Source organism: Lathyrus oleraceus, chromosome 2 (genome assembly GCF_024323335.1).
Source record: "Lathyrus oleraceus cultivar Zhongwan6 chromosome 2, CAAS_Psat_ZW6_1.0, whole genome shotgun sequence".
Classification (NCBI taxonomy): Eukaryota; Viridiplantae; Streptophyta; class Magnoliopsida; order Fabales; family Fabaceae; genus Lathyrus; species Lathyrus oleraceus.
The window spans coordinates 328,107,658-328,135,217 of record NC_066580.1 but is presented as its reverse complement, the minus strand read 5'-3'; the positions used below and the strand labels follow the sequence as shown (position 1 = coordinate 328,135,217).

Here is a 27,560-nt window from a genome sequence, read left to right as displayed (position 1 = left end):
TGGAGCGAAAATGATAAAAAAAAATGGAGAAGAAGTGTAGCAAATGCACTAGTGGCGGCCTCTATGGCATGCGTCATGATGAAGCACCCATGGGGCGCCACCCACCTTGAAGAAAAAGCCAAAAAAATGAAGTTTGAAATGTGTCGCATTCACCACAGGGGCATGGCATTTTCTATGGCCCCACCACCAGCCACATCCCCCCATGTTGTATTCATGGCGTTCGCCACAAGGCCATGGCGTCTGCCATGGCATTCATGTCCATAAAAATTGCAACTGAGTTGCTCAGTCTTCTCCCACTTCACCATGGTTTTATTAACCGATCCTACACGATTACAACCCAATATCAGAGCCAAAAACACTATATATAGTATGAGTTTTTAGGTTTTAGGGGTGCAAGTTTTCCAGTATCAAGTTTAGGCAGATAAATCACTTATTGTAAAAGCTTTTAATTCCTCACATCGAGTATTAAATACATCACAATTTTAAGATTTTTCAAATTTTCACAATGTATTTGGATCATTTATCGTTTAAGCTTGCCGCCATATTAATTCTAGAGTTCTATTTACAAGTTTTCTGATTTCTAATTCCTGCACTATGTTACTTTTAGTACGTATTTTCTCCTTTATTTTTCTGCACTTTACTATTTTAAGTCTTAATTTTATAATTGTCATTTTTTATTGTTCTATTAGTTTTAATTGCAACTGTTTTGATCGCAAGTTATACATACTATCATCACTTACTATTACCACTTATACCTATAATTGAAATTAAAATTCTACATGTACTGTGCTGAAAATTATATATATATATATATATATATATATATATATATATATATATATATATATATATATATATATATATATATATATATATATATATATATATATGTGTGTGTGTGTGTGTGTGTTAGTTGTTGTTGCTGCTTGTTATCATTATTATTATTATATTTGAGTTTTATTTTGCATGCATATTAAATATATTATGAGTATTATGTCAAATTTGTCCGGCTGAACCGTTTAAGGTCCAGGAAATGAGGATCGTTATTTATTGTGGAAGCATTAAACTTGGAGATATTGGTTCCGATTCGAAAGAGAGGAACCTGTATCTTAGATAGAAAATAAAAATAAGATTTTAAATTAAATCAAGTTCGACAGAAAATGTTATTTTAAATTGTATAAACAATCATTTTCAAAAATATAGTTTAAAGGAATAGATGTATTGCGATAAGAGACATTTGTAATTTTGAACTCTGGTGTTACGTGAGCAACAATTGGTATCACCTTTAAATATTTTTTTCACTCAAAATGAATTTTTAATTAATAAGAAGTTCTTAATTTTCAAAAATATAAGTTTTATACTTTAATATGTTGAACCGCGATAGCGACAATGTATATTTTAGAATAAGACTCAGTTTTGATTTAGCGAATACAAACGGTTCATTTAAATTATGTTTCTTTATATTAAATAAAAATATTGCCCCAATTTAATTAACTAATCTGACTTAGCTATGAGTACTATTGATCGACGCGAGCCATATTCTGGTCTCGCTTTTATTAATTAATTTTAGACAAAGTTGCTTTATTTTATGTTTTAACTCCACTTCTCATCCAAAATCCATTAGCCTTACATATACATAGAAACAGTAGATAGCGGTAAAGTTGACTATAAATTCTCAATGGGTTCGACAAACTTTTATATTACTCCGGTACATTCCTTGCACTTGCGAGAAGCATTCAAGAGATGGAAAACATCATATCATGAAGCATTACTATAAGTGTTAGTACCAAATTGGTGTGTTGTTCATAACACGCGATGGACTTGTGTTGTTTATAATGGTACCACATGCATGTAGAGTCATTGTGTTCAGTATATTGCATTAATTGTTGCATATGTAATTAAATAACTATTTTAACATTGGTGGTTTAGAATACTTAGTTGATTAATGTGACTGATTGGTGTTGAAAGGATTGTTGATGTTTGTTTAGGCTACCCTTGCATACTTTTGCTCCATTATATATTTCAAGTGTATTATCACCCCTTTGTTGTTTCTTTGGTTATATGCTCCTTATTATAGTACAAACGAGAAGGTAAATGAGTATCTACTTAGAGGATGAATGATGACATTGATGATATTCTTATTTTCCTATTTTATGCGATATTTATATTTCATTGCTCTTATTTGTAACATCAGGCAGGCGAATGTTATGTTTTATTATTTGTTATTATTCTTATAGTTGTTGATGTTGGAAGCGTTTTTCCATAACCAATTTTTATGTTTAAATAAAGTGTTATGAGACTTAATCGTTCGTTGAGTTAATTTATTCGATTTATTTTTCACTGCGATGATCTTATGTAAAGGTGAGTTTGTGATGTCAAATGTTTAAGTTATTACATGTTTTATTTAACCTGTGTTATAGAGCAGGTTTATGTTGTGTTTGTGTTACACCTTATGTGTATAGTTGTTTTAAATTCATATTATTTTGTGTTAGGATTGTTAGGGTGTTACATAGTGGTATCAAAGCTTGGTTAGTCTATCTGGCCAGGTTTTTGACTAGATAATTATTCCTTAGTATGCGACATGTGTGTGTGTGTGCACTGTTGATGCATTGTTTCTTTTGATGTATGTTTACTTATGTGGAGAATATGGCTGGAAGAATCGATTGAGAGATTATTGATGCTTGGGGGTTAGTGGCTCAGGTGCTGTAGGGTCAGAAACATTAGGTTGGTAATGAGTTATGTGGATTCAGGAAGTTTCAGAGAAATAGTCCTCGATTTTCAAGGGTAGATGTGATCCAGAGGGTAATCAAGAATGACTCAGAGAGATTGAAAATATTTTTCGAGTGATTGCTTGCACTAAAGTTCAGAAGGGCCAGTAAGGTACTCACATGTTGCCATAAGAGACCGAAGACTGGTGGGATAATGTGCGTCATAGACTAGTGGCTACTGGTACTAAAATTACTTGGGCTATGTTCAGATCTCATTTTATGTAGAAGTACTTTACTGAGGATGTGTGAAGTAAGAAAGAAATCAAGTTCCTCGAGCTCAAGAAAGGAAATATGACCGTTGCTGAGTATGTTGTTAAGTTCGAAAAATTGATCAAAGTGTATCAAGTTTGAAAGTGGATCGCGTCCTCAGATCAAGTTGGGTATTAGGTACCGGGTCGCTAATTTTCTATGCTGGTGAATAAGTGTAGGATATATGATGAGGACAAAAGAGTCTTTTCTGTTGAATATAAGAGTCCCAGTGAGAGGAAGGGGAAAAATAAGAATCATTAGAAACCATATAGTGCTACAACTGAAAAAGGGAAGTATAGGGTTTCATATTAGAAGAGGCCAAGTGAGGGAGATACTCTCATTTCTATCAAGTGTTTCAAGTGTCGCAAGTTGGGCCACCGTGCTAATGAATGCAAGAATAAAGTTCTGAGGTGCTTCAAATGTGGAAAGACAGGTCAATGTATTGAAGATTGCAAGAGTGATGGTCCGACTTGTTATAATTGCGGCGAACAAGACCACATTAGTATCAATTGTCAGACACCGAAGAAGGTTCAGACACATTGCTTCAAGGTACATGTTTTATTAACGATATTTCGTTGATTGCTGTTATTGACACGGGTGCAACACATTATTTTGCATCGCTTGATTGTTTTGAGAGGATGGGTTTGAAATTGTCTACTCTGGTTTGGAGTATGGTTATTGATATCCCAACTAATGGTTTAGTGACTACATTGTGGGCATGTTTGAATTGTCCGGTGACTATTTATGGCAAGGGTTTTAGGATGGACTTAGTTTGTCTACCTTTGAATCAAATTGATGTTATCCTTCGAATGAATTGGTTGGAGTTCAACCATGTTCATATCAATTGTTTCGACAAGTTGTAACACCCCAAATTTGATTAATCAATTTAATTGAATTGTTTAGAATTTTATTTGATTAATTGGTGTTTTAATTATTTATTGTGTGTTGGTGGGGGTAAGTGTCCTTGTATTAGAGGTATAGAGAGAGTAAGAGTTTGGTATATTTGTTTAGAATTAATTAGAATGTTATTAATTATTAGAATAAATAGTATTTTAGTTGAATTGATTAAATAAAATAGTAAAATGATAGAATTGGGAGTTAAGGCAAGGAGTTAGGGAGTTAGGGCAATAGTGTGAATTAAGAAAATTGAGGGTTAATGAGATAATTAGGAATAAGTGTGTAGAAAATCCTAAGTTACATTTGAAGGAAAAGAGTTTGGAGAGTTTTACATAAAACTAAATTTTTATATGAGAAGGGGCAAATGATATGCATAAAGGAAGACTCTATTGAAGGGCTTTGGGACTACTACAGGGTTTTCTAGGCACAAAATCGTGAGCAAATTGGTGTGTTCTAGGAACTGCTACGGGCCATAGCGGATGTAGCATCCATCCGGTTTATGTACCAGAGGCGAGCCCAAATAGGGATTTTGGATTGGGGAGTTGCTACGGGTCGTAGCATCTTCTACAGGCAGCCGTAATAGCTCTTTGGATTTTATACCAAGTGAGACGTTTTCGAGCATAACTTGAGTTTCGTGACTCTAAATGATACGTCATTCAAAGAGTTAAAAAGCTAACACACAAAGCTACATTATGGTAGTTCTTGGATAATTTTTTAAGTTGAAGTCATTTACCTATTGTAGGGATGTTTGGGATGACTTGTATGATCGGTTAGTGGATCTCTATGTTTACACGATGATATGTTGTTATTTTGGTGAAGTAACATGAAAGAATGTATATGTGATCTGCTGTCGCACACGGGTCAAAAATGAGTAATAAATATAGTAAACGGGAAGCGACGCCTCGAGTATTGTATCGCAAGGATTCTTGTATTATTCCTAACCTAATGAAATCGATTTAAGGGGGGGGGGGGGGTTATGTTTTAGTGGTCGAAATAGAAAAAATAATAGAAAAAAAATGAATGAAAAAAAATAGAAAAATAGAGAATTTCAGATTTTTAGTACAACTTCCACTATTTAGTTCCTAAATAGAGGATTTTGATCCTTGATTTTTTCCTAGTTAATCGACAAAGAATCAGAATAATTTGAGACAATTTTCTAAATAAACAGATTTTTCTTCCTAAACCGCAAAAACACCAGAACACAAGAAAGTTAGGGAAAAAAATGTTATAACACATATGACTATAATAATAGTTAGACTATAATAATGGTTAAAATCTACAAGAATCCACGGCAACGGCGCCAATTTGATCCGCTGTCGCACACGGGTCAAAAACGAGTTTAATAAATATAGTAAACGGGAAGCGACACCTCGAGTATCGTATCGCAAGGATTCTTGTATTATTCTTGACCTAATGAAATCGATTTAAGGGGGGTTTATGTTTTAGTGGTCGATTTAGAAAACAAAGCAAAAAAAGTGATTAAAATAAGCGATTATAAAATAAGTCAATCTACTGTTTTCGGTTTCCGGCTAATCATTGGTTTTTACTTATCAATTCCCTAAGCGGCTTATATCTCTATTCGATTCAAATTCGATTGACAAGCGCAATAGATATATGACAGATTTATATTCCTATATTTTGAATTAAGCAACAGATAAATACAATCGTGAATTAAGCAAACACGATTTACAAACGCAATTTAATGACAAAGCGACGAAAACGACGATTAATAGTTAGGAATGCAATCATACGAATTTAATCAAAACCATTCCATAAAATACAGATTAAGCAAATGAAATTTCATAGAATAGGATTGAAAGAGAATGAAATTAAATTGATAGAATTAAAACCTCAAAGTCTTGGAAATTCGTTTACAGCAGATTAACTATAGGAGATTAGTTCCTCTTCATGATCGCACAAAAGCAAAAAATTATCGTGAATAATGTGTGTTTGCTACAGTACCGCGGCTGCCCTTTTAAACAGAATAAGGGTTTCACTAATAATTCAAACTGGGCCGGAAAACCTAAATTCGGCCCAACAAATGGCCCAAAAGAAAATATTTCCTAAAATACGAAACTTCAACGAATTATTTGAGACGCCTTCACTCCGAATCATCTTCTGACTTTTTCATGAAAGTCGTAGATCCTTCTCTTATCTTTCCAACGACTAGTAGCACGCCTCAATCTGATATTCCTAGCTCCAGTTATGAATTTATTCGTGCAGACTGCTAATGCTGAAAATAAACTGCGAAAAACAAATAAGTGTAAAAATAAGATAAATTATAAAAACACATTAAAAGGGAAAAATAACCAAACTAAAACATGGAAATGCATAAGTATAAATATAGAAGAATATGCATCAAAATGCACTGATCAATATGAAATTACCATTATTGAGTTGTTGTTGTTTGCTGTTGTTAATTAATGTTGTAACATTGATTAATTGTTGCACATGGTGAGTGGTGTTAAGTATAAATAGTGAGATATGCTTGATGATTCTATTGGTGAACTTTTTCGTGAAAATGCATGTTGTTGAGAGTCATGCATCATGGTGTATGGACTTCGATCCAGTTTTGGTATGTTGTGGTCCTATGGTGGGGATTGGGAGCTAGTATCCGGTTTCAGGTGGAAATTGGTGAATCATTACTTATGGTGATGGTACCAATTTGGTGTGCTTTAGTCCTATGGTGGGGATTGGGAGCGAGATGAACCTGAGTGTTCATAAATGGTACCGAAGGCATAATGAGTCAATTGTGGAGTACATTGAGTATTTGTTTGCATATGTAGTTGATCTTTCAGGATGTTATGGATTGGTTGAGAATATATACATGTTGTTATGATTGGGCATGAAAATATTTTGTTGTTGATTGTGTAATGAATGTGTTCTTGTTATGTGTTCTCTACCTTAGCATTCTTTACACATGTTATATTGGTTTGCTGTTGTAAATGGTAACTCATTGAGTTACTTTGTTTATTTTCTTTGTTAGAAGTCTTTCTATGATTCTGTAACATCAGGGTCGAGAATGTTATTTGATTATTTTTTTGATGGAGTTTAAACTTTTAATTGGTCCTATGATTGAATTGTTGAGAGTTGCTTATGAGAACTCTGGTTTTTGAATTTTTTTGATTTAAGTGGAAGTTTGAGACTAAACTTCTTGTTGTGACTATTTTATTTAAATTAAAATAGGAACAATATCGTTGAAATGATACCCTAAAGGAAGGTGAGTGTACGATGACAAATGTTGATGATGTTGGTAATTCTGATACAACGTTTCGTTTGTTGTTAAATGTTTGTTTTCTTAAAGGCTTTATTGTTGGTGACACCTTAGTTTGTCATGTAATTCTTAAAATATATCGGAGGTTAGGATGTTACATAATGGTATCATACTAGGTCGGTCCATCCGGCCAGGTTTTTATATTTTTGTTTGTACCCTTTTATGCGACATGTGTGTGAAACACTGTCGATACTCATTTGTTTTCTAACAGCTTATTGGTAGGATCAAGATTTAAACAAGTGAGGGAGAAGCTTATGCTTCTCTGATATGTTTTAAGTGTGGAGTATTGGTTCAATGTGCCGCTGATTACAAGTGTGCAGGTTGTTGGAGGAGTCAATGTTGGTTACATAGTTTCTTAAAGAGGAAGAATGAAATTTCATATCTGATCGCCGTATGGATTTTCCTTTGAAAATTTATGGTAAGATTTTTGCGATGGACTTAGTCTGTCTACAGTTGAGTAAACTTGATGTTATCCTTGGAATGAGTTGGTTGGTGTTCAACGGTGTTTATATTAACGGTTATGCCAAGACTGTAATGTTCCCAGAGGTAGAAGGAGATGGAGAGATGATGTTTATATCTGCTAAGCAAGTAGAAGAATTATGGAAAGAGGCGGCACATGTGTTCACTATGTTTGGTGCTTTGGGAATCAACAAAAAAGATGTTATGGCAGAGCTACCGGTTATGTGTGATTTTCCCAAAGTGTTTGCTAACAATATCAGTAATTTTCTGCTAGAGCGTGAGGTGGAGTTTTCTATATACGTTGTACCTAGTACTAGTCCTGTGTCGATGGCTCCTTATAGAGTGCCTGCTTTGGAGCTGAGCAAGCTGAAAAAATAGTTAGAAGAGTTACTTGAGAAGAATTTTGTACGACTAAGTGTTTCGCTGTGGGGAGTATTGATGTTGTTACTTAAGAAGAAGGATGATAGTATGAGACTGTGTGTTGATTATTGACAACTAAATAAATTGACAGTAAATAAAAAGTATCAACTTCCGAGAATCGATGATCTGATGGATCCGTTAGTTGGTGCTTGTGTTTTCAGCAAGATTAATTTGTGGTTAGGCTATCATCAAATTAGAGTGAAACCAAATGATATTCCTAAGACTGCATTCAGAATGAGGTATAGTCATTATGAGTATTCTTTGATATCGTTTGGTGTATCTAACACACCTGGAGTGTTGTTGGAGTACATGAATCAATATTCCATCCATACTTAGATCATTTTGTGGTTGTGTTCATTTACGATATTCTGATATATTCGAAGTCAGATGAAATCATGCAAAGCATCTTAGAATCGTGCTGCAAACTGTAGCAGTAAATTCATGATAATCAAGCTACAGATAAACTTAACGTCAATACAACCAGAGTCGCCACTGCGCTTTTATTGTTTCCAAAGGAAAAGGGAAAAGTATGAACAAAACCCAAAGATAAGAAGTTTTCAAATCAAAACTAATAAAATGCCAGAGATTACAGGTAAGGAGGTTGGTTACACAAATGGAAGGTGTTAGGACCCAATGTGTCCTAGGTACTCCTAGGAAGCCCTTTTTTTATGTGTGCATATGTATTTGGTATAAAAGATGTTTGATGAAAAATAGAGTGTGAGGATGAGAAAAGAACTCATTGATTATATTTTTGTGTTTGACAAGACCTTCGGACTCGTGCCTACTTACCAAGATAAAAATGTGGGATCAAAACCTCGTAGTTCATGGTAAAAATTTCAAATAAGTTGGTGAATTGCTTTTAACAAAAGTTTAATAAAAAATGCACAAAAGGGAACAAGTTTGAAAGGAATTGTTAGTTGGTTTTGTCTTTTGAAATTTTAAGTCAATATGATTAAGTTTATTTATAAATTTGATTTAAGAAAGAGTTTGAAAATTCAATGGCATAAGGCCAAAGTTTCTAATTATTAAAACAAAGTCTAAGTTTTAAATCCCAAGCAAAGAAGTTTCGAAAAGGGGGAGAGATTTTGAAATTTAAGTAATGGGAGGAGATGAAGAGGTTATCCTAAGCACAAATTTAAAAGTTAAGAGTTGAAAAGATCTGACCAATGGGATGCAATCCAACATACAAGAATGTCATATAGAAACTCATTTTCCTTTAGACTTTAATCAAGAAATAATCAAATAAACAATGAGAAATATCCAGACATCATGAAGATCAAGGCATCAAATAAAGATAGCCATATCCAAGCAAGAAATTCTAATAACTAGCAGTCTCCATTGTCTTCCCATGTATCAGATGAAATATTCCTTGATCAACTCAGAGCAAAGCATCAGACACAAGATCAAAATAACAATTAAGCATAAAGGCATAGTAGCAGATGTATTCTAACAAATCCTTAGGCTTGTATCAGATGAAGGCTCTGTTCACAATAGTTCAATCTCAGAATGTTGGTATTGGCCAAGTCCTTTTTACACTGGGAATGTTGCCTAATCCTAAATCCAAAAGTTCAGATCAAGTTCACCAGTCCACAAAATGTATTTTTAGGGTTTTTATTATTATTATAAGGTCCAAAGACCACAAACAAAACCAAAACACACAAAATATATACAATCACAAGATATGGCTCAGATGAGCAAAGTGAAAAGGACATAAACATAAACAAGTTGTATGAAATGTAAAATGACAATGAATGGTAAATGACTGAAATTTAAATTGCATAAAGCAAATGACTTGAAAGTAAAGCAATACTAACAAGAGTTAGTCAAATGTTAGTCAAAAGTTAGTCAATTATTAATGATAATTTTTTATTGATTAAGTCATTCTTTGGAGAACACTTAACCATTCGTTCATAAGTATGAATCCTTAAACCAATACATCTTCCATGAGAAGGGCTCCAACTTGGATAATTCAACAAGTATGACCCTAGCTCCCATGAAAGGAAAAAAGGTCAAGTCTCCACACAATTCCATGAAGAATGAGAGACTTACAATCTCACTTACTAGAATGTTATGCCTTGAGGGTTAAATTTTTCTCTATGTTAAGCAATCGTAATTGGACTTATGTAAAAGTCATAGTTATCTGAGGCCGGGCAATAAAAATTTAGGTGTTAATGCATGTTAGAGATTTGGTATGAAGAACCAAACTCCTAAAACATACCATACACTAAAAGAAAATATCAAGAGGGAGGGACATATCTCAGTCATACTTGTTTTAATTCATCTAACACAAGGTCATGAATGAACCAATTAGTCTTTAGACATTAGAGATTTCATTGGTTAAAAGAGGGAATGGGGAAGAATAGGGATGAAGATGAAGAGGGAGGGGAAGACAGAAACACAAATTGATCATGGGAGGATATTCATCAAATCAAAACCATCCATTCATTTTGGGATATGAAATGTACATTTCATCAATCCCCTAAATCCAATGGGTTTGATCTAACAAAAGTCAAATCAACCTTGACCAAAACCCAAACAGAAAGTGAAACATCACAAGACCATAAAAAAGGCTCAACAATATTTTTATACATTTAATCAATTTAAAAATGAATTAAAATACATTTTAATTTGGTCAAAACCTAAAATCCCTTTAAAACACCAAATAAATGGCCAAGGGATTTATCTTAGGTCAAACAAGGTCAAAGGACCTTAGACAAAAAAAATCATAATTTTTAAATAGTCATAAGTATTTCTAAACAATGAAAAATATGCACAAAAACATTAAATTCATGAAAAATATCAAAATTAATCCAAAAAATGATTTTAATTCAGAATATGGAAGAGAAAAATATTTAAAGATTTTTGGTGAAAGTCCCATATTTTTTGGATTAAAAATGAAATTTATATGAATTAAATAAAATACGTGGATTAAATGGAAATTCAGAAAATACAAAAAAGACAAGGGCCATCAGATCTCCCTTATTAATTGAGGTGGCAGATATGATGGTCAAGTTCGCGAATTCCATAATGGTCCTTAGTCAATGCACGACATGCTTGGTATTTAAAAGCAAGGAACCAGATTAAAATGTGAGATGATGATCAAAGGGTTCTGGACATGCCAACACACCACCGGAGCTAGGGCTCCGGTCATCTTCTCTGTTGGACCTCACCATACTGGTCCATCATCAACTCAATGAAAAATGAAAAACGAGGACTGATCAGTGCATTTTAATTCACATTCTACTATATTTATTCTCATGCATTTCTTTGATTTCCTTTGCTTAGTTTTATGTTTTATAATATTTTTATATTTTATTTTATTTTTATTGTTATTTGATTTTCGTATTTAATTTTCAGCTTTAACAGTCTGCACTAAAACGACCCTAACTAGAGCTCCGGAAATCCGATTGACTCGTTCTAATAATCTCCGGAAAGATAAGAGAAAGAACTACAACTTTTGTGTTGGAGTTGAAGTCAGATTCGGAGCACTTATTTTCTAGAATTTCGTTTGAAGCTGGAACATTAGTTTTATTTTAGTTTTGGGTCGTTAGTTTTGGGTCTGGGTTATGTATTTGACCCAGTCGGGTTGTAAACGGATTGCATTAGTTTTTCTCTAATACCTAGCAGCCGAAAACACTATTCACATTTTTTACGATTCACGAATTATTTTTCTTACGCTTGAAAGAATCGTAATGGAGATTGTTATAATTGCAATTAGAATTTGTTGTATTCAGGTTCACTACTTTGAGATTGTTATAATTGCAATTAGAATTCTATTCCTTTCAATGATATTATATGATTGTTGTTTGCTTAATCCAATTTCCAGGTAATATTGTTGGTTAAATTTGAATGATATATGTTCTTGACTTTTGATCGCAATTCAACTCTGCTTAACCGTTAAATTTGTGATATCTATAACTGTATGCTTAATCTGGCAATAAGAATATATACCTTACAGTGTCGATCACGCTTGTTGAGTGATATTATGTTCAAATAGGATAGAAGCCGTAGTTGTAGAAATCAATGATAAGTTGAACCTGACACAGTGAATCTGTTTGTTTTATAATCACCTATTTCATAACAGCTTATTTCAATAATCACTTATTTAATAATAGTTTTTTTCCTTAATCGATCCTGAATCCACCCCCCCCCCCTAAATCGATTTACCTTTGGTTAGTAATAATCAAGAATCCTTGAGAGACGATTCAAGTCATTGTCGCTATACTACGTTTTCAAAATAACTCGATTTTGATCCGTGCGCGACAGTGGATCAAATTGGTGCCGTTTCCGGGGATTCTTGTGATTATTAATCAATATTAGAGTCATAGGTTTAGTGTTCTTGTGATTAAGCCATAGGCTCCTCGCAGTTTTGGCCAATTCGCGTCTAGAGTCGAAAAATTCGGTTTTTGGAAAAATTGAGTCCGATCGAAAATTTGTTCCGTCTATTAGGAGTACAGAATTCACCCTCAATAGGAGTAGAAAATTGAGTCCAATAAAAAATCTATTTCGTCTATTAGGAGTAGAAAATCCAGCCTCAAATCGCCAAAAACCCCTTTTTTTCTATTTTTAATGATTTTTTTACTGTTTTTATAGAGTCGAAAAAATCCAAAAAAAATCTCAAAATTCTAATTTTAAGTCATTAGATTAATTTTGGTGTTAGCTTATTTTTCTGAATTTATTTTAATCATTTTCCTTCATTGTGTTTGCTTTTTACTATTAGGGACATTGTTAGCATTTTCACAATTGTTGCTGCATTGTTGTGCATTAGTCCTGGCTACTAGGTCTTCTTGTTCTGAGCTTTTTGATTTTGATCCTGAGGGAGAGAGAACTTTGCACACATGTCGTAGAGCAGGCCAGGCTAGCAATAGTTCACCACCCACAATTGAGTCTGATTCTGATTCTGATTACTTTCATAACTTGTTTGATTCGGATTCAGAAATTGTTTTTGATATGGCTGACCAAAGAACTTTAAGGTAGTTAGCTGCCCCTGATGTGAATTATAATGGCATGTGTATTAAATATCCTGAAGCTGACACTCTTTTTGAACTAAAATCTGGTTTGATACACTTGTTGCAAAAGTTTAATGGTCTTGCAGGTGAGGATCCACATAAACATCTCAAAGAATTCCAAGTTGTGTGCTCTACACCGTTGAGGCATGAAGGAATAACTGAAGACCACATCAAACTTCAAGCTTTTCCTTTTTCATTGCAGGGTGCAGCAAAGGATTGTATATATTATCTTGAGCCAAATTCGATCACAAGCTGGAATGCTCTAAAAAGAGTGTTCTTAGAGAGATACTTCCCTGCCTCCAGAGCAACCTCGATCAGAAAAGAGATTTGTGGTATTAGACAGGATAATGAGTCACTTGCCGAGTATTGGGAAAGACTCAAGAAATTGGTATCTAGTTGTCCTCAACACCAGATCACCGAACAATTGCTCATTCAGTACTTTTATGAAGGTTTGTTACCAATGGATAGGAATATTCTTGGTGCTGCTAGAGGTGGAGCACTCGTCGATAAAACTCCAGCCGCCGCCAAAGCTTTGATCGAAAATATGTCCCTCAACTCCCAACAATTTACAACCAGAAACAATTATGTCCAAGCAAAGGGTGTGAACGAAATGCAGGTCTCCTCCAACAAAGCTTTAGAAACCAGAATTGACGAGCTCACCTCTTTAGTGAAACAGTTGGTAGTAGGTAAGACTCAAGCGGAAAACCTGTGTGGTATTTGTACTTCTCCTAAGCATCCAACTGATACTTGTCCTATTTTTCATGATGAATCTATCACTGAGTTGCCTCAAGCTTATGCAGCAAACCTTTACAATCAAGGCAACAATCAGAATAGGTACAACAACATTCCTGACCTGTCCGCCAATAAATACCACCCCAATTGGAGGAACCATCCCAACCTTCGATATGGAAACCAGCAGCCAACCCAACCAGCAGCTACCCCCCACCCCAAGCCACCACTTCTACACCCTCTGGACCTTCATTAGAGGACCTGGTCAAACAACTAGCTGTTAATAATCTTCAGTTTCAACAAAGAAAAGAATCTAGTATTCAAACCTTGCAGACACAGATTGGACAGCTTGCCACCTCAATGAATGCCATGTAATCCCAAGGATCAAACCAACTTCCTGCCCAAGAAGTTGTGAATCCAAAAGGTCCTAATGCCAATGTCAGTGGAATTTCTTTGAGGTCCGGAAAGGTCACAGAACCAGCCCCCGAAAAAAAAACTAAAAAATTCTTGAGGTAACATCTGAACTTTCTTCACCTTCTTCACCTTCTTCTGTTGTGGTAGAAACTGAAAAGAATAAAGAAAAAGAATATGTACCATTAGTCCCCTTTCCCCATAGAGTTCTGAAAAATAAAAGAATTGAGGAAGGAGACAAAGAGAGGGAGATCTTGGATGTTTTTAGAAAAGTTGCGATAAACATTCCGCTTCTTGATGTCATTAAGCAGGTTCCTAAGTATGCAAAGTTTCTGAAAGATTTGTGTACAAACAAGAGGCAAATAAAAGGTGGTGAGAGAGTCAACTTGGGAAGAAATATTTCTGCTTTTATTCAGCCCAAGCCCCATTCTGAAAAGTTACAGGCGAGCAAAATGTTTCAGCCATCTCTCAGGTCTTGCCACAAAAGTGCAAGGACCCGAGAACTTTTCCTATTCTTTGTATAATCAGAGATAAGCAATTTGATAATTGCATGCTTGATTTGGGAGCAGGCATTAATGTTATGCCTACTTCTATTTATAATAACCTTTGTCTTGGTCCTTTGCAGCATGCAGGTTTAATCATTCAATTGGCGAACAGGAGCAATGCATGCCCTACTGGTATAGTGGAAGATGTCCTTATTCAAGTTAACGATTTGATTTTTCCTGCAGATTTTTACATCCTGGACATGGAAGGAGAAACTAAGTCAAGTAGGGCTCCCATCATTTTAGGCAGACCGTTCATGAAAACGGCGAACACAAAAATTGATGTTGATGATGGAACCATGTCCATGGAATTTGGTGACACTGAAACTTGATCAGGGAGTTCTTATTCCTTTCTCTCAACTTCAATAACTATGTCTTTTCATTAAGGACAATGCTTGTTTTAAGTGTGGGGGAGGGAATTCCCTTTTTGTTTTATTTTCTTTGCTTTTGTTTCGTTGTTTTATTTTCAATTATAGAAAAAAAATTTAAAAAAATTGCATCTTTTTGAAAGTTCTAGGCTATAGATTAATCTGAGGTTAGTTGTGGAGACTTGGGAAAAGTTCACAAGATCGGTATCGTCTTAACACCGTAAGTCTCCTGAGTATGGAAATTGTTTTGAATACTTGTTATGACATAGCCTTGAATTTTCATTCTCTTATAGCTCTTGAGTAGTTTATCTTTTCCATCGGCACCATCTCACACATGCTCCACGTAAGAAAGCCGATGAAAATAAGTGAGTTATCCAAGTTTCTTTTGAAAAAAAAAATTAAATTAGGGAATGCACCTTCTATGTTAGGTGGACCTCACCCGGTAACTTAACCCAACATTTGTGGAACCTACAAAAATAAAACATAATAATTACCTATTATTGGTTGGTTCAGAGGTTTCTGGTGCTGGACTTGGTAGGGCGGATTACAGTCTGATCCCCCACAACTGCAATTGGGTAAATAAGGGGTTACCAATTTTTGTAACAGAACTCTGTGTAAAAAGGATCAGAGTCACTAACCAGTTGCCTTACTATGAGTGTGCGGAGATAACGGGCTTAATGTGATTGCGCAAGAATGAAAAAGAGTAAAAAGGAGACTGAGTAAGTTAGGCTTTGGCATAATAACATGATTCGGAATGAATTGTATGTTCAGGAGGCTTATGACTGCATAATTGTGGATTAGTGTTCCTACGATATCCTTAGTGTGCATGATTAGTACCTTTCGATGCTATCTTAACCAAGGAAGAGTTTGTAGTCTGAAATGAGTAACTGATGTTGTGTGTTTCTTGAGTTTTAATTTTGCTCGGAGTGCAAAAGTTCAAGTGGGGGGAATTTGATCAGTACATTTTAATGCACATTCTCCTATGTTTGTTCTAAATCATTTCTTTGATTTTCTTTCCTTACTTTTATGTTTTACAATGTTTTTATATTTTAGTTTATTTTTATTGTTATTTGATTTTCATATTTAATTTTCAACTTTAACAGACTGCACTAAAACGACCATAACTAGAGCTCCGGGAATCCGATTGACGCGTTATAATAATCGATGGAAAGATAAGAGAAAGGGATACAACTTTTGTGTTGGATACGAAGTAAGATTAGGTGCGCTTATTTTCCAGAATTTCATTTGAAGCTGCAGCATTAGTTTTATTTTAGTTTTGGGTTGTTAGTTTTGGGCATGGGTTATGTATTTGACCCAGTTGGGTTGTAAACGGATTGCCTTGGTTTTCCCCTAATACCTAGCAGTCGAAAACATTATTCACGTTTTTTATGATTCACGGATTATTTTTCTTAAGCTTGAAAGAACCGTAATGGAAAACTAATCTATCCGGACGACTTTTGCTGTAATCAGGTTCACTACTTTACGATTGTTATAATTGCAATTAGAATTCTATTCCTTTCAATAATATTATATGATTGTTGTTTGCTTAATCTGATTTCCATGTAATATTGTTGGTTAAATTTGAATGATATATGTTCTTGACTTTTGATCGCAATTGAACTCTACTTAACCGTTAAATTTGCAATATCTATAACCGTATGCTTAATTCAACAATAAGAATATATACCTTATAGTGCTGATCACGCTTGTTGAATAATATTGTGTTCAAATAGGATAGAAGCCATAGTTGTAGCAATTGATGATAAGTTGAACCTAACACAGTGAATCTGTTTGTTTTATAATCACCTATTTCATAACAGCTTATTTCAATAATCACTTATTTAATAATCGTTTTTTTTCCTTAATCGATCATGAATCCAACCCCCCCCCCCCTAAATCGATTTACCTTTGGTTAGCAATAATCAAGAATCCTTGAGAGACGATTCGAGTCATTATCGCTATACTACATTTTCAAAATAACTCGGTTTTGATCTGCGCGCGATCAAGGACACTATTTTAAAGGGAAAATGCTCAGGAGCTCGAATATGACCTCCATTTCTTCCAATTCCAAGTATATTGAAAGATACATGGATTTGAAATTTGAGGTTCATGATCTGAGTTGCTTCGATTTGACCTCAAAGCAACTAAATCTTGTTGCCAACATTGATAGGACTTCAGCCAACCAAAAATCAAAGAGAATGGTGAATAATTGAGAGACAATCAAAGAGAGAAAGTTTCTAAAAAATCACCTTCAAGTAACTTGAATCTGGCTCAATCTTTCTTTAAATTGGCCTTGGCTCGACTCTAGAAGCTTGTAGGAAGTGAATTGGATCAAAGAAGGGTTTGGATTCTTGGAGTTTCAATCTCAAAACAGAAGGAGATTTGAAACTCGATTTCAAGTGAAATATTCAAGTTTATCCTTTAATGGAGGTTAGGGAGGCAATGGTTCAAAGCTTGGGCAAGCATGGATCCTCTTTCTGATCACAATGGCCTGGTATTTATAATGCATCAAGTTGCTTTTCACACACTTCCAATTTTTCCCAAATTTAGCAACTCTTGCTTGCATGGATGCATGGGCGTGTACAAAGACCAATTCATGATTCCAAATGATCCAATATTATGTGCTAATCAACTTGAAATGATGTCACATGGCCATGCATAATGGAAATGAATTTTGAACATAAATCTTACCAAATGAAGCCTTATGAAGAACCCATGTGTAAGCCCTCAAATCTTGTCCAAATGAGGTTATATTGGAATTTTTGGAAAGGTGAGATCAAGGGGAACAACTTTCATATTGAAAACCTTTCCATTTGAATCTTGGATAATTATGAATTTTGAGGTGGAAGTTTGGAAAATCAAACATAATTGATAATTTTCTAAGTACCAAGTCAAATGTTCACCTCTTCCACCTTTAATAACTTTTGTTATGGGCTCAAAATGGAAAATGTTCCTTAATTAAAGTTGTAGATCTTTCAAACCTATTCAATTTGGTCATAAATTTGAATTCATTTGGATTTGTCATGAAGTAGTTATGCATTTTAGAAGTTGAGGAAAATTATTTGTTCAATGGTAATGGCCCAAAATGACCTATAATGTTTCCTCTTGGCACATGCCCTTGAAAGTTGAACTTGACATTTATCAAAGAATCACAGTTGGAGGAGACGTCTTGAATTTGATCATGAAACTTGAATGGACTTCATATCATAAAAATATAGCAAGTTATGGTCTTTAGAAGTTGACCTCCTGACTAGGGCACAGACAAAATGACCTATAATCTTTCAACATAAAAAATGACTTTCCAATCAAAACTAGATCTTGACTTCAACATGAACTTTGTTTGGAATGTCATAAGGAGTAACGTTTCTCTTGGAATCATTTTCATATGACAAAAATTGTAGGAGATGGGGTCTAGTGAACCCCAGTTTTTACAAGTTGACTTTCTCTGGTTAACCACCATGAACCAACTTGCAAACTTGAAGTTCTCTGGATCTCTTGGACTTATGGAGGATCATATATGCATAAGTTGATGTATAATGAAGTATCCCTTAAAATATTTGATCAAACATTGAAGAAACTTGTTGAGGAAGTCACACAAGATACCTAGATGAATTAGGGCTTCCAAGACAAACAAGCTTCAAAATCTTGGTGATTTCTTGATCAAAATTATAGGTGAAGATCATGGAGATCCATATATGATGTCTAGAACCAATGTGAACCATCTCTTTATTAATCTCCTTGCATTAAGGATCTTAAACCCTAGATATGAGTTTGGTGAGGCATAGGTGGAAGCACACACTACCTACAAAAGAAACAAAGCTATACATAGACATTTTTGGTATTTTAGTTAGTAAACAATGAAAAAAAAGTATGATACAATAAAATGTCCTTGGTGATCTCTCCCAATGAAAACCCAATGAATGAGGGGTAAGGAGGATGCCAAGGTGTGATCCCAAAGCCAATGCATATGATGAGATAGCATGATGGATCTTAGGGTCAAAACTGGGGTCTTACAGTTGGCCCTATTTAAGGACATTCTAACTGAGGATTTGAAGGTTAAAATATCCATATCAACTCAGTAGAATGGACTTAAATAACAACATATAGAAACAAATTTTGATCCCTAAGAGACCTCATGATGCACATGATATGAATGCTAAAACTATCTTTGTGGGGAATATTTTGCCACAAAGGAAAAGAATTTGGAGAGACTGAAAGTCCACGAGAGCATAATCTATTCCATAAGGAAAACTCACTAGGGAGAGAGAGATTCTGGGGTGGGATAAAAGGTTGTGCGTAGGACATACTATGACTTAAAATTGCTGGAGACACGAGGGGAATTTCCATGAAAATAAATCAATGGAAGGACTCGGTTGAGGGACTAGGAAAATCTACAGGGGAAATGGGTAGATCAGAATAAAGCTGAAATACTCTGATCAAACAGGAAAAGGCGGTTCCATTGAGGAAATACACTTTCAAACTCAACTAGGGAAGAATGAACTTCAACACAGGAGTACCAGAGGTATATCATCTATTACCGATTATTGGGTTGAAAGATAATATACTCTGACAGAGAGACATATGTTACCAGTTAGGGTAAACATATCAAGGATGACTCACTGAGGAGAAAGAGGTGTATTCGTTACCTGTTATTGGGTAAGAATAACCTACTGTGGAGAGAACTCAAATAGGATTTACAACTACCGGTTACTGGGTAGAAGACCAAAGAGAGAGTATATGTCACCTATTAAAGTGAAGATATCAAGGATAAACTCAAAGGAATAATGTTTATCATCGGTGAGGATGAACATATCAAGGATAAACCGCCTGGGGAAAGAGGAAGAATATTTGTTACCGGTTAGGGTAAACATATCAAAGATAAACTTCCAGGGAGAAATAGGAATTATATCTATAAATTATTGGATAGAATACCAAAGACAGAATATTTGTCACTGGTTAGGATGAACATATCAAGGATAAACTCAGCAGAGGAAAGTAGGAATTACAACTACCGATTACTGGGCAGAATACCGAAAAGGGAGAGAAAATTTGTCACCAGTTAAAGTGAACATATCAAGGATAAACACCCTAGGGAATAAAATAGGAATTACAACTACCTTTTTACTGGGTAGAAAACCACAAAAGGAAGAATATTTGTCATCGGTTAGGATGAACATATCAAGGATAAACTACCTGGGGAAACGTGAAAATGAATTCGCTGGGGAAAAACAAAGGAAGTAGATTACATTTTACCAGGTATTGGGCAAAAGTAATATACTCAAAAATCGAGAAGAATATCACCAGTTGCTGGGTGATAGACTCCCAGGGGACCAAAATATCTATCTAGGTAATAACTAGAAAGAAACGATCAATCAAAGACTCAACCCAAAGAGGATCTAACTCAAGGGGAATGGTTCCATCTAGATAATTAATTAGGGAGGAAACTGAAATAATAATCATCCACGAGAAAATAACTCAGTGGGGAATGAGAAAGGTTAAACTCTTTCTGCTTAAGGGGATGACACTCTACAATTGAAGGAGGACAGACACCAAATCTGCACGGGTAAATAATATCCCCGAAGCAGGGGGTCAGAATAAAGAAATCAAATACAATAAAATGCATAATGAAATATCTGATGATGTGCTTTATGCATGAATATGTATGTATATGATTATGATTATGCCGAAAAAACAATGCAAAGGATACAAATAATGAATATTTGAATCACTACTACTACACTCGGCTAATCTCAACAGGATGGAAACATCAAGTGGAGAGAATGCTAGGGATGAAAATAAATCATCTAGCTCTGAACACATCAGCTTTGGCTAGAAAAATCATGGAGAATATGGTTCCAATCAATCATGCCAAACTCTATGGGAGAGAGCATTCTTGTAGGTTGATCAACCAAACATGTCGAGGATAGGAAAAGGATCTGCTGAGGATCCAAATTGTCAACACTGCGGGGAATTTTAAATCAACACCATATCAAATGGGAGACAACCTTGCAGGGGACAAAAATCAAACACTGCTCAGAATTCAATACTACCGGGGACGAGGTATCTTCATATCGGAAGATGAACTCTACCGGGAAATACAAGAGGTAAAACTCTGCATGAGAATCGAGCAAATTGTTGGGGATGTTGTGACCAAGATCATCACATTCCTCAATAATCATAGAATTCTTCTTAGAAATTGTGAAATAAGCCAATTCCAAGGCAAAGATAACCAGATCTGACTCGCACAAAGGAGAAACTGCCGAAGTTATGCCACAGTTAAATGCAAATGGAAACCAAATAAAGATTTCGGATCTCCAGGGTCCAACCATAATTCACAAACTAGGAGGATACAAAACATGAGCACCTCAGCTGGGGAATATGACGAACTGTTGGGGAGGAAAATATTACCAAACCAACTGCTTGGGGGAAAACCACAACGCTTCACTCTTCAAGACTTACCTGTTCTTAGATTTCTATTGACATTCCTTTCTGAAATCGGTTGTTCTTAAAGTGAATCTTTTTTATTATTTTAAGAAAAATAATTATCCATTAATTTATTTCAAAATTATCATCATAAAAATTCAATTTTATTTAGCAGAAGTAAATAAGAATATAAACAATTGGATAAAAGCTCAACTTTATTTAATAGAATGGTAGTCCGTAAATGACAAAACACCATAGATCTTTAAAAAGTTTGAAAATGGTAATTTACATGGAAAAGGGCTACATTAAATACAATGATCACTATGCTCCGTACCAACTTCAACATCTATTGTGCTTGTCTTCAGTTGAGAATGATGAATCAGAACCAAATGACTTGCTCAAAACTGCTCCCATGATTAGAACCAACCGAGTGCAGTTACTTTTCATAATCCCTAATTTTTTCCTAGATTGCCCCAAGGTGGGGTACTCAATCTACCGAGATAAATTTTCTATTTTATTTATCTAATTTTTTCCTGGATCTCCCTTTCAGGTTTTCAATCCACCGATACATTCATTTTTGCCTAAGCTTCCCTTTCGGGTTTTTAACTTAGCGAGTTGTTCTTCTCTATTTTTTAGGCAAAGTACTTCCTGACTGCATCAGCATTCACATGACGCGTGAAGTCTTCACCATCCATATTTGCAAGAATCAAAGCACCGCCTGAAAATCCTTTATTAACAACATATGGGCCTTCATAATTAGGAGTCCATTTGCCCCTGGCATCACGCTTGAAAGATAAAATCTTCTTGAGCATAAGGTCACCTTCTCTAAACACACGAGGCCTAAACTTCTTATCAAAACTTTATTCATTCTTTGCTGATATAACTGGACATGACACATGGCAATCAATCTTTTCTCTTAAATCAAATTCAATTGATCATATCTGGTCTAGCACCATTCAACTTCTGTCAACTTGGCTTCCATTAGCGCATGCAGTGACGGGATCTCAACCTCCATGGTGAGCACAACTTCTATACCATAGACAAGAGAGAAAGGGGTTGCCCCTGTTGAAGTGTGGACGGATGTACGGTACCCATGCAAAGCAAATGGGAGAATCTCATTCCAGTCCTTGTATGTCACAACCATATTCTGAATGATCTTCTTAATGTTCTTATTCGCAGCTTCAACAGCCCCATTCATCTTAGGTCTATAGGGAGAAGAATTATGATGTGCAATTTTGAAGTCCTTGCAAAGAGCTTCCACCATATTATTTTTCAAGTTCGATCCATTATCAGTAATGATCTTACTTGGCACACCATAACTACATATAATCTGATTTTTAATGAACCTTACAACAACTTTCTTGGTCACACTTGCGTACGATGTCGCTTCAACCCACTTTATGAAGTAATCAATAGCCACCAGAATGAAACGATGTTCATTCGAAGCTTTGGGATCAATCATACCAATCATATCAATTCCCCACATGGAGAAGGGCCATGGAAAGGAAATGACGTTCAACAATGTCGTAGGAACATGAATCTTATCTGTATAAATTTGACACTTGTGGCATTTCTTCACAAACTCGCAACAGTCAGATTCCATTGTCAGTCAATAGTAACCTGCTCTCAGCATCTTCTTTGCCATAGCATCTCCGTTGGAATTGGTACCAAAGGAACCTTCATCGACTTCTGTCATCAATAAGTCTACTTCGTGTCTATCCATGCATCTGAGCAAAACCATACTGAAATTCCTCTTATAAAGCACATCGCCATTCAGATAAAAATTGCCAGATAATCTTCTCAAAGTCTTATTATCTTTCAGCGATGCCCCAGGCAGGTAACTCTGACTTTGGAGGAAACATTTGATATCAAAGTACCATGGCTTTTCATCTTTTACTTCTTCAACAGCAAATACATGATCTGGTCTATCAAGACGCATCACAGTCAATTGGGAACTTCATTCCAAAATTTTACCACAATCATGGAAGCCAATGTTGCAAGAGCATCTGCCATCCGGTTTTCATCTTGAGGGATATGATGAAACTCAACCTTTGTAAAGAAAGTTGAAATCCTCCTCGCATAGTCTCTATATGGTATCAAACCGGGTTAATTCGTCTCCCATTCACCTTTGATCTGATTCACAACCAAAGCTGAATCTCCATAGACGTCAAGATATTTAATTATAAGATCAATGGTCTCTTCAAGCCTCATAATGCAAGCTTCATACTCAGCCATATTATTTGTACACTTGAAGGTCAATTTAGTTGTAAGCGGAAAATGAGTGCCTTGAGGAGTAATAATCACTGCCCCAATGCCATTACCATACGAGTTAACAGCTCATTCAAATACCATGCCCTAACGGGAACCAGGTTCTGGCCTTTTTTCAAGCAATGGTTTGTCACAATCTTTCATCTTCAAGTACAAAATCTCTTCGTCGGGAAAATCATATTGCACTGACTGATAATCTTCAATCGGTTGGTGAGCCAAATGGTCAGCCAAGACACTACCCTTAATAGCTTTCTAAGATCGGTATTCAATATCATACTCAGATAGCAGCATCTACCAACGGGCAATCCTCCCTGTTAAAGCAGGATTCTCAAATATGTACTTGATTGGATCCATTTTGGATATCAACCAAGTAGTATGATTTAACATATACTGGCGCAGACACTTAGCAGCCTAAGCTAATGCACAACATGTCTTCTCGAGCATAGAATACCGAGTCTCACAGTCGGTGAACTTCTTATTGCGGTAGTAAATTGCATACTCTTTCTTTCTAGACTCATCTTGTTGACCAATAACACAACCCATACTCTTTTCAAGCACAGTCAAATACATGATCAAGGGTCTTCCTTCAACAGGCAGAGACAGAATCAGAGGCTCAAACAGATATTCTTTGATACTATCAAAAGCTTTATGTCAATCCTCGGTCCAATCACAAGACTGATCTTTCCGAAGAAGCTTGAATAAAGGCGCGCATGTTGCAGTCATATGCGATATAAATCTTGATATATAATTCAAGCGACCGAGAAAACATCTGAATTGCTTCTCAGTTTTTGGCGCATTCATTTCTTATATTGCTTTGACCTTGACAAGATCAACTTTAATACCATTCTCACTGACAATAAAGCCCAACAACTTACCAGAACGAACACCAAAAGTACACTTATTGGGATTCAAGCGGAGTTTATACTTCCTCAAACACTGGAATAACTTCAACAAATGCTCAACATGTTCTTCTTCATCACTTGATTTGGCAATCATATCATCAACGTAAACTTCAATCTCTTTATGCATCATATCATGAAAAAGAGTGGTCATAGCTCTCTGGTATGTTGCACCAGCATTCTTTAAACCAAAAGGCATCACTCTATAACAGAATGTTCCCCAGGGTGTAATGAGTATGGTCTTCTCCATATCTTCAGGTTCCATCTTGATCTGATTATAACCGGAAAATCCGTCCATAAACGAAAAGACTTTGAATTTAGCTATATTGTCTACCAACATATCAATGTGTGGCAGAGGGAAATCATCTTTAGAACTGGCTTTATTCAAATCTCTGCAATCAACACATATACGAACTTTTCCATCTTTCTTCGGAATAGGAACAATGTTGGCCACCCATTGTAGATATTTGGAGATAACAAGAAAAACAGCATCAATATGCTAATGTACTTCCTCTTTGATCTTCACGGCCATGTCAGGATGAGTCCTTCTCAAGTTTTTCTTGATTGGTGGGCATTATTCCTTCAACAGTAATCTATGCTCCACAATCTCAGAATCCAGACCAAACATATCTGAATAGGACCAAGCAAACACATTTGAATAATCTCGAAGAAGATCAATCAACCCCTTCTTAGCTTCTGGACACAGTTGAGACCCAATCTTGACTTCTTTCACATCATCCTCGGAACCCAAGTTGACTAATTCAATTTGCTCTTCAAACGACTGAATGGTTTTTCCTCGTGCTCAAGCAAACGAGATAATTCATTAGATACTTCTCCATCATCAATCTCTTCCTCAACATCAAACACGGGGAAATCAAAGTTTGGAGAGGGAGTATGATCATTGTATTCAATGGGTTTGAGAACCGACCTCCATAATGATTTGATATTTTGATTTTAGAGAGTGGAGTACAAACAAATATTATGCAGATGGAATATTATTATTGGTTTATGTTCTTTGTGATTACCATTTTTAGAAAAAGAAAAAGGTGAAAATAAAACATCATAGATGTGGATGAATAAAATTGTATTTTATTAATGATAATAATAAAAATGCCCAACAATGTTCACTTCTCCGTTAGGCATAGGAGAAGGGTTTTTCTTAAAACAATAGAAAACAAATTACTTAGAATGGTGAATGACAACAGGAACATCAACAGCAACCCAATTGTTGCAAGTCTGGCCACGTGTCACAAAGTTGGCGCAAGCTTCATCTTCATCACCACTATCTTCAATAATGGCAGCTGAGTGTTGATCATTCCCATGAATGAACCCTCCACTGTGGAATACTGGTTACATAACTTTGGCTTTCGCGTTGAACGACCCTATTTGAAATCCTAGTCTAGCTCTATTCTTGTTTTCGGTGACCTCCACAATACGGCCCCACTTGTCAATGCTGCCAGCTTGAATACCCTCGTGTGCATCTTTCAAAGAAGACATAGGTGCCCTAGTTTTCTTCAATTCATCAGCAATAGAAAAGGCTTGGAACAACGTTCCAAGCTCCTCCTCAGCATCAACATAAGTGAAAGATGACAAATGGCTAACCAACAATGCCTTCTCTCCACTAACAACGACAAGCTTGTCATTCTTCACAAATTTTAGCTTCCGGTGAAGAGTAAATGTTACTGCTCCAACTTCATGAGTCCATGGCCTTCCCAATAGACAACTTTAGGTCGGGTGGATATCCATTACCAAGAAAGTAATTTGGAAATCACTCATACCTATCTTCACTGGAAGGTCCACTTCGCCAATGACAATTTTACGGGAACCGTCGAACGCTTTGACAATTACACCACTATACCTCATTGGGGAACCGACGAACCAGTATCAACCAACACATTGGACAAAGCATCCTCTTTGCAGTTCATTGAAATATGTAATGCCAAATTATGATTTCTTCCTTCCCCATGAAGTTCTTCATCACAGAAACTCATATTATGACAAGAAGTAATGTTGGCAACTATGTGGTCAAACTAATTCACGGTCACATCATGTTTAATATAAGCCTGTTCCAACACCTTCTGGAATGCCTCCCGGTGCGCTTTAGAATTCATGAGCAATGATAGCACGAAGATCTTTAACAGAGTCTGGAGCAGCTGCTCCATAACATTGAATTCACTTCTTTTAATCAACCTTAATACCTCATCATCATCGTTAGTCTTCAACTTGCTGGACTCGCCGGACTGGAAAGTTTGAGCACTAACCGGATTCACAACTGGAATCTCTTCCTTCCTACTCACGGAAGCATCTTCTACTTCTTTTGGAAACACTAGACCAAATACACGACCACTACGGGTCACCTTCGCAATATCTGCAATATTCACCACTGAGTCTACAATTGGTAGAGGAACCTCTTGACCATTTTCAATCATAGTGGGATTGTATTGATATGGCACATCTTTATCAGATGTATAAGGGACAGCTCCCACTAACCGTTTAACCAACGGCGATACCGATCTATTGAAATTATTGTTGCTGCTACTATCAAACTGAATAACTACCCACCCAGGGGTGTTAAACACTGGTATAGTAACATTCATATCATCTCCCATATCCCTCAATTGTTGAATCTGGATTACATTCTTATCCATCAACTTATGGATATCCCTCTTGACAATCATACACCCACGGGGGTTCATGCTACAGATGACACAACCATCATGGTCACGTTCATAGTCACTGATTAAACATAACATCTTATGCATATCCACCAGAGATCTTCGGATACGTCTCACGTTAAAAACTCAAAAATTCCCCGGACAGCCGTCCACCATGATGACAGAAGTG

The 27,560-nt window shown here is 35.7% G+C and overlaps 1 protein-coding gene across 1 annotated transcript; it reads left to right on the top strand.

Moving 5' to 3' along the window:
* The first annotated feature begins 7,145 nt into the window (after nt 1-7,145).
* On the top strand, nt 7,146-8,025 carry LOC127123079 (uncharacterized). The gene is made up of 2 exons (XM_051053339.1): nt 7,146-7,250; nt 7,642-8,025. Exons 1-2 carry the CDS (start codon nt 7,146-7,148, stop codon nt 8,023-8,025), a joined length of 489 nt encoding a protein of 162 aa, XP_050909296.1.
* Nucleotides 8,026-27,560: the final 19,535 nt, after the last annotated feature.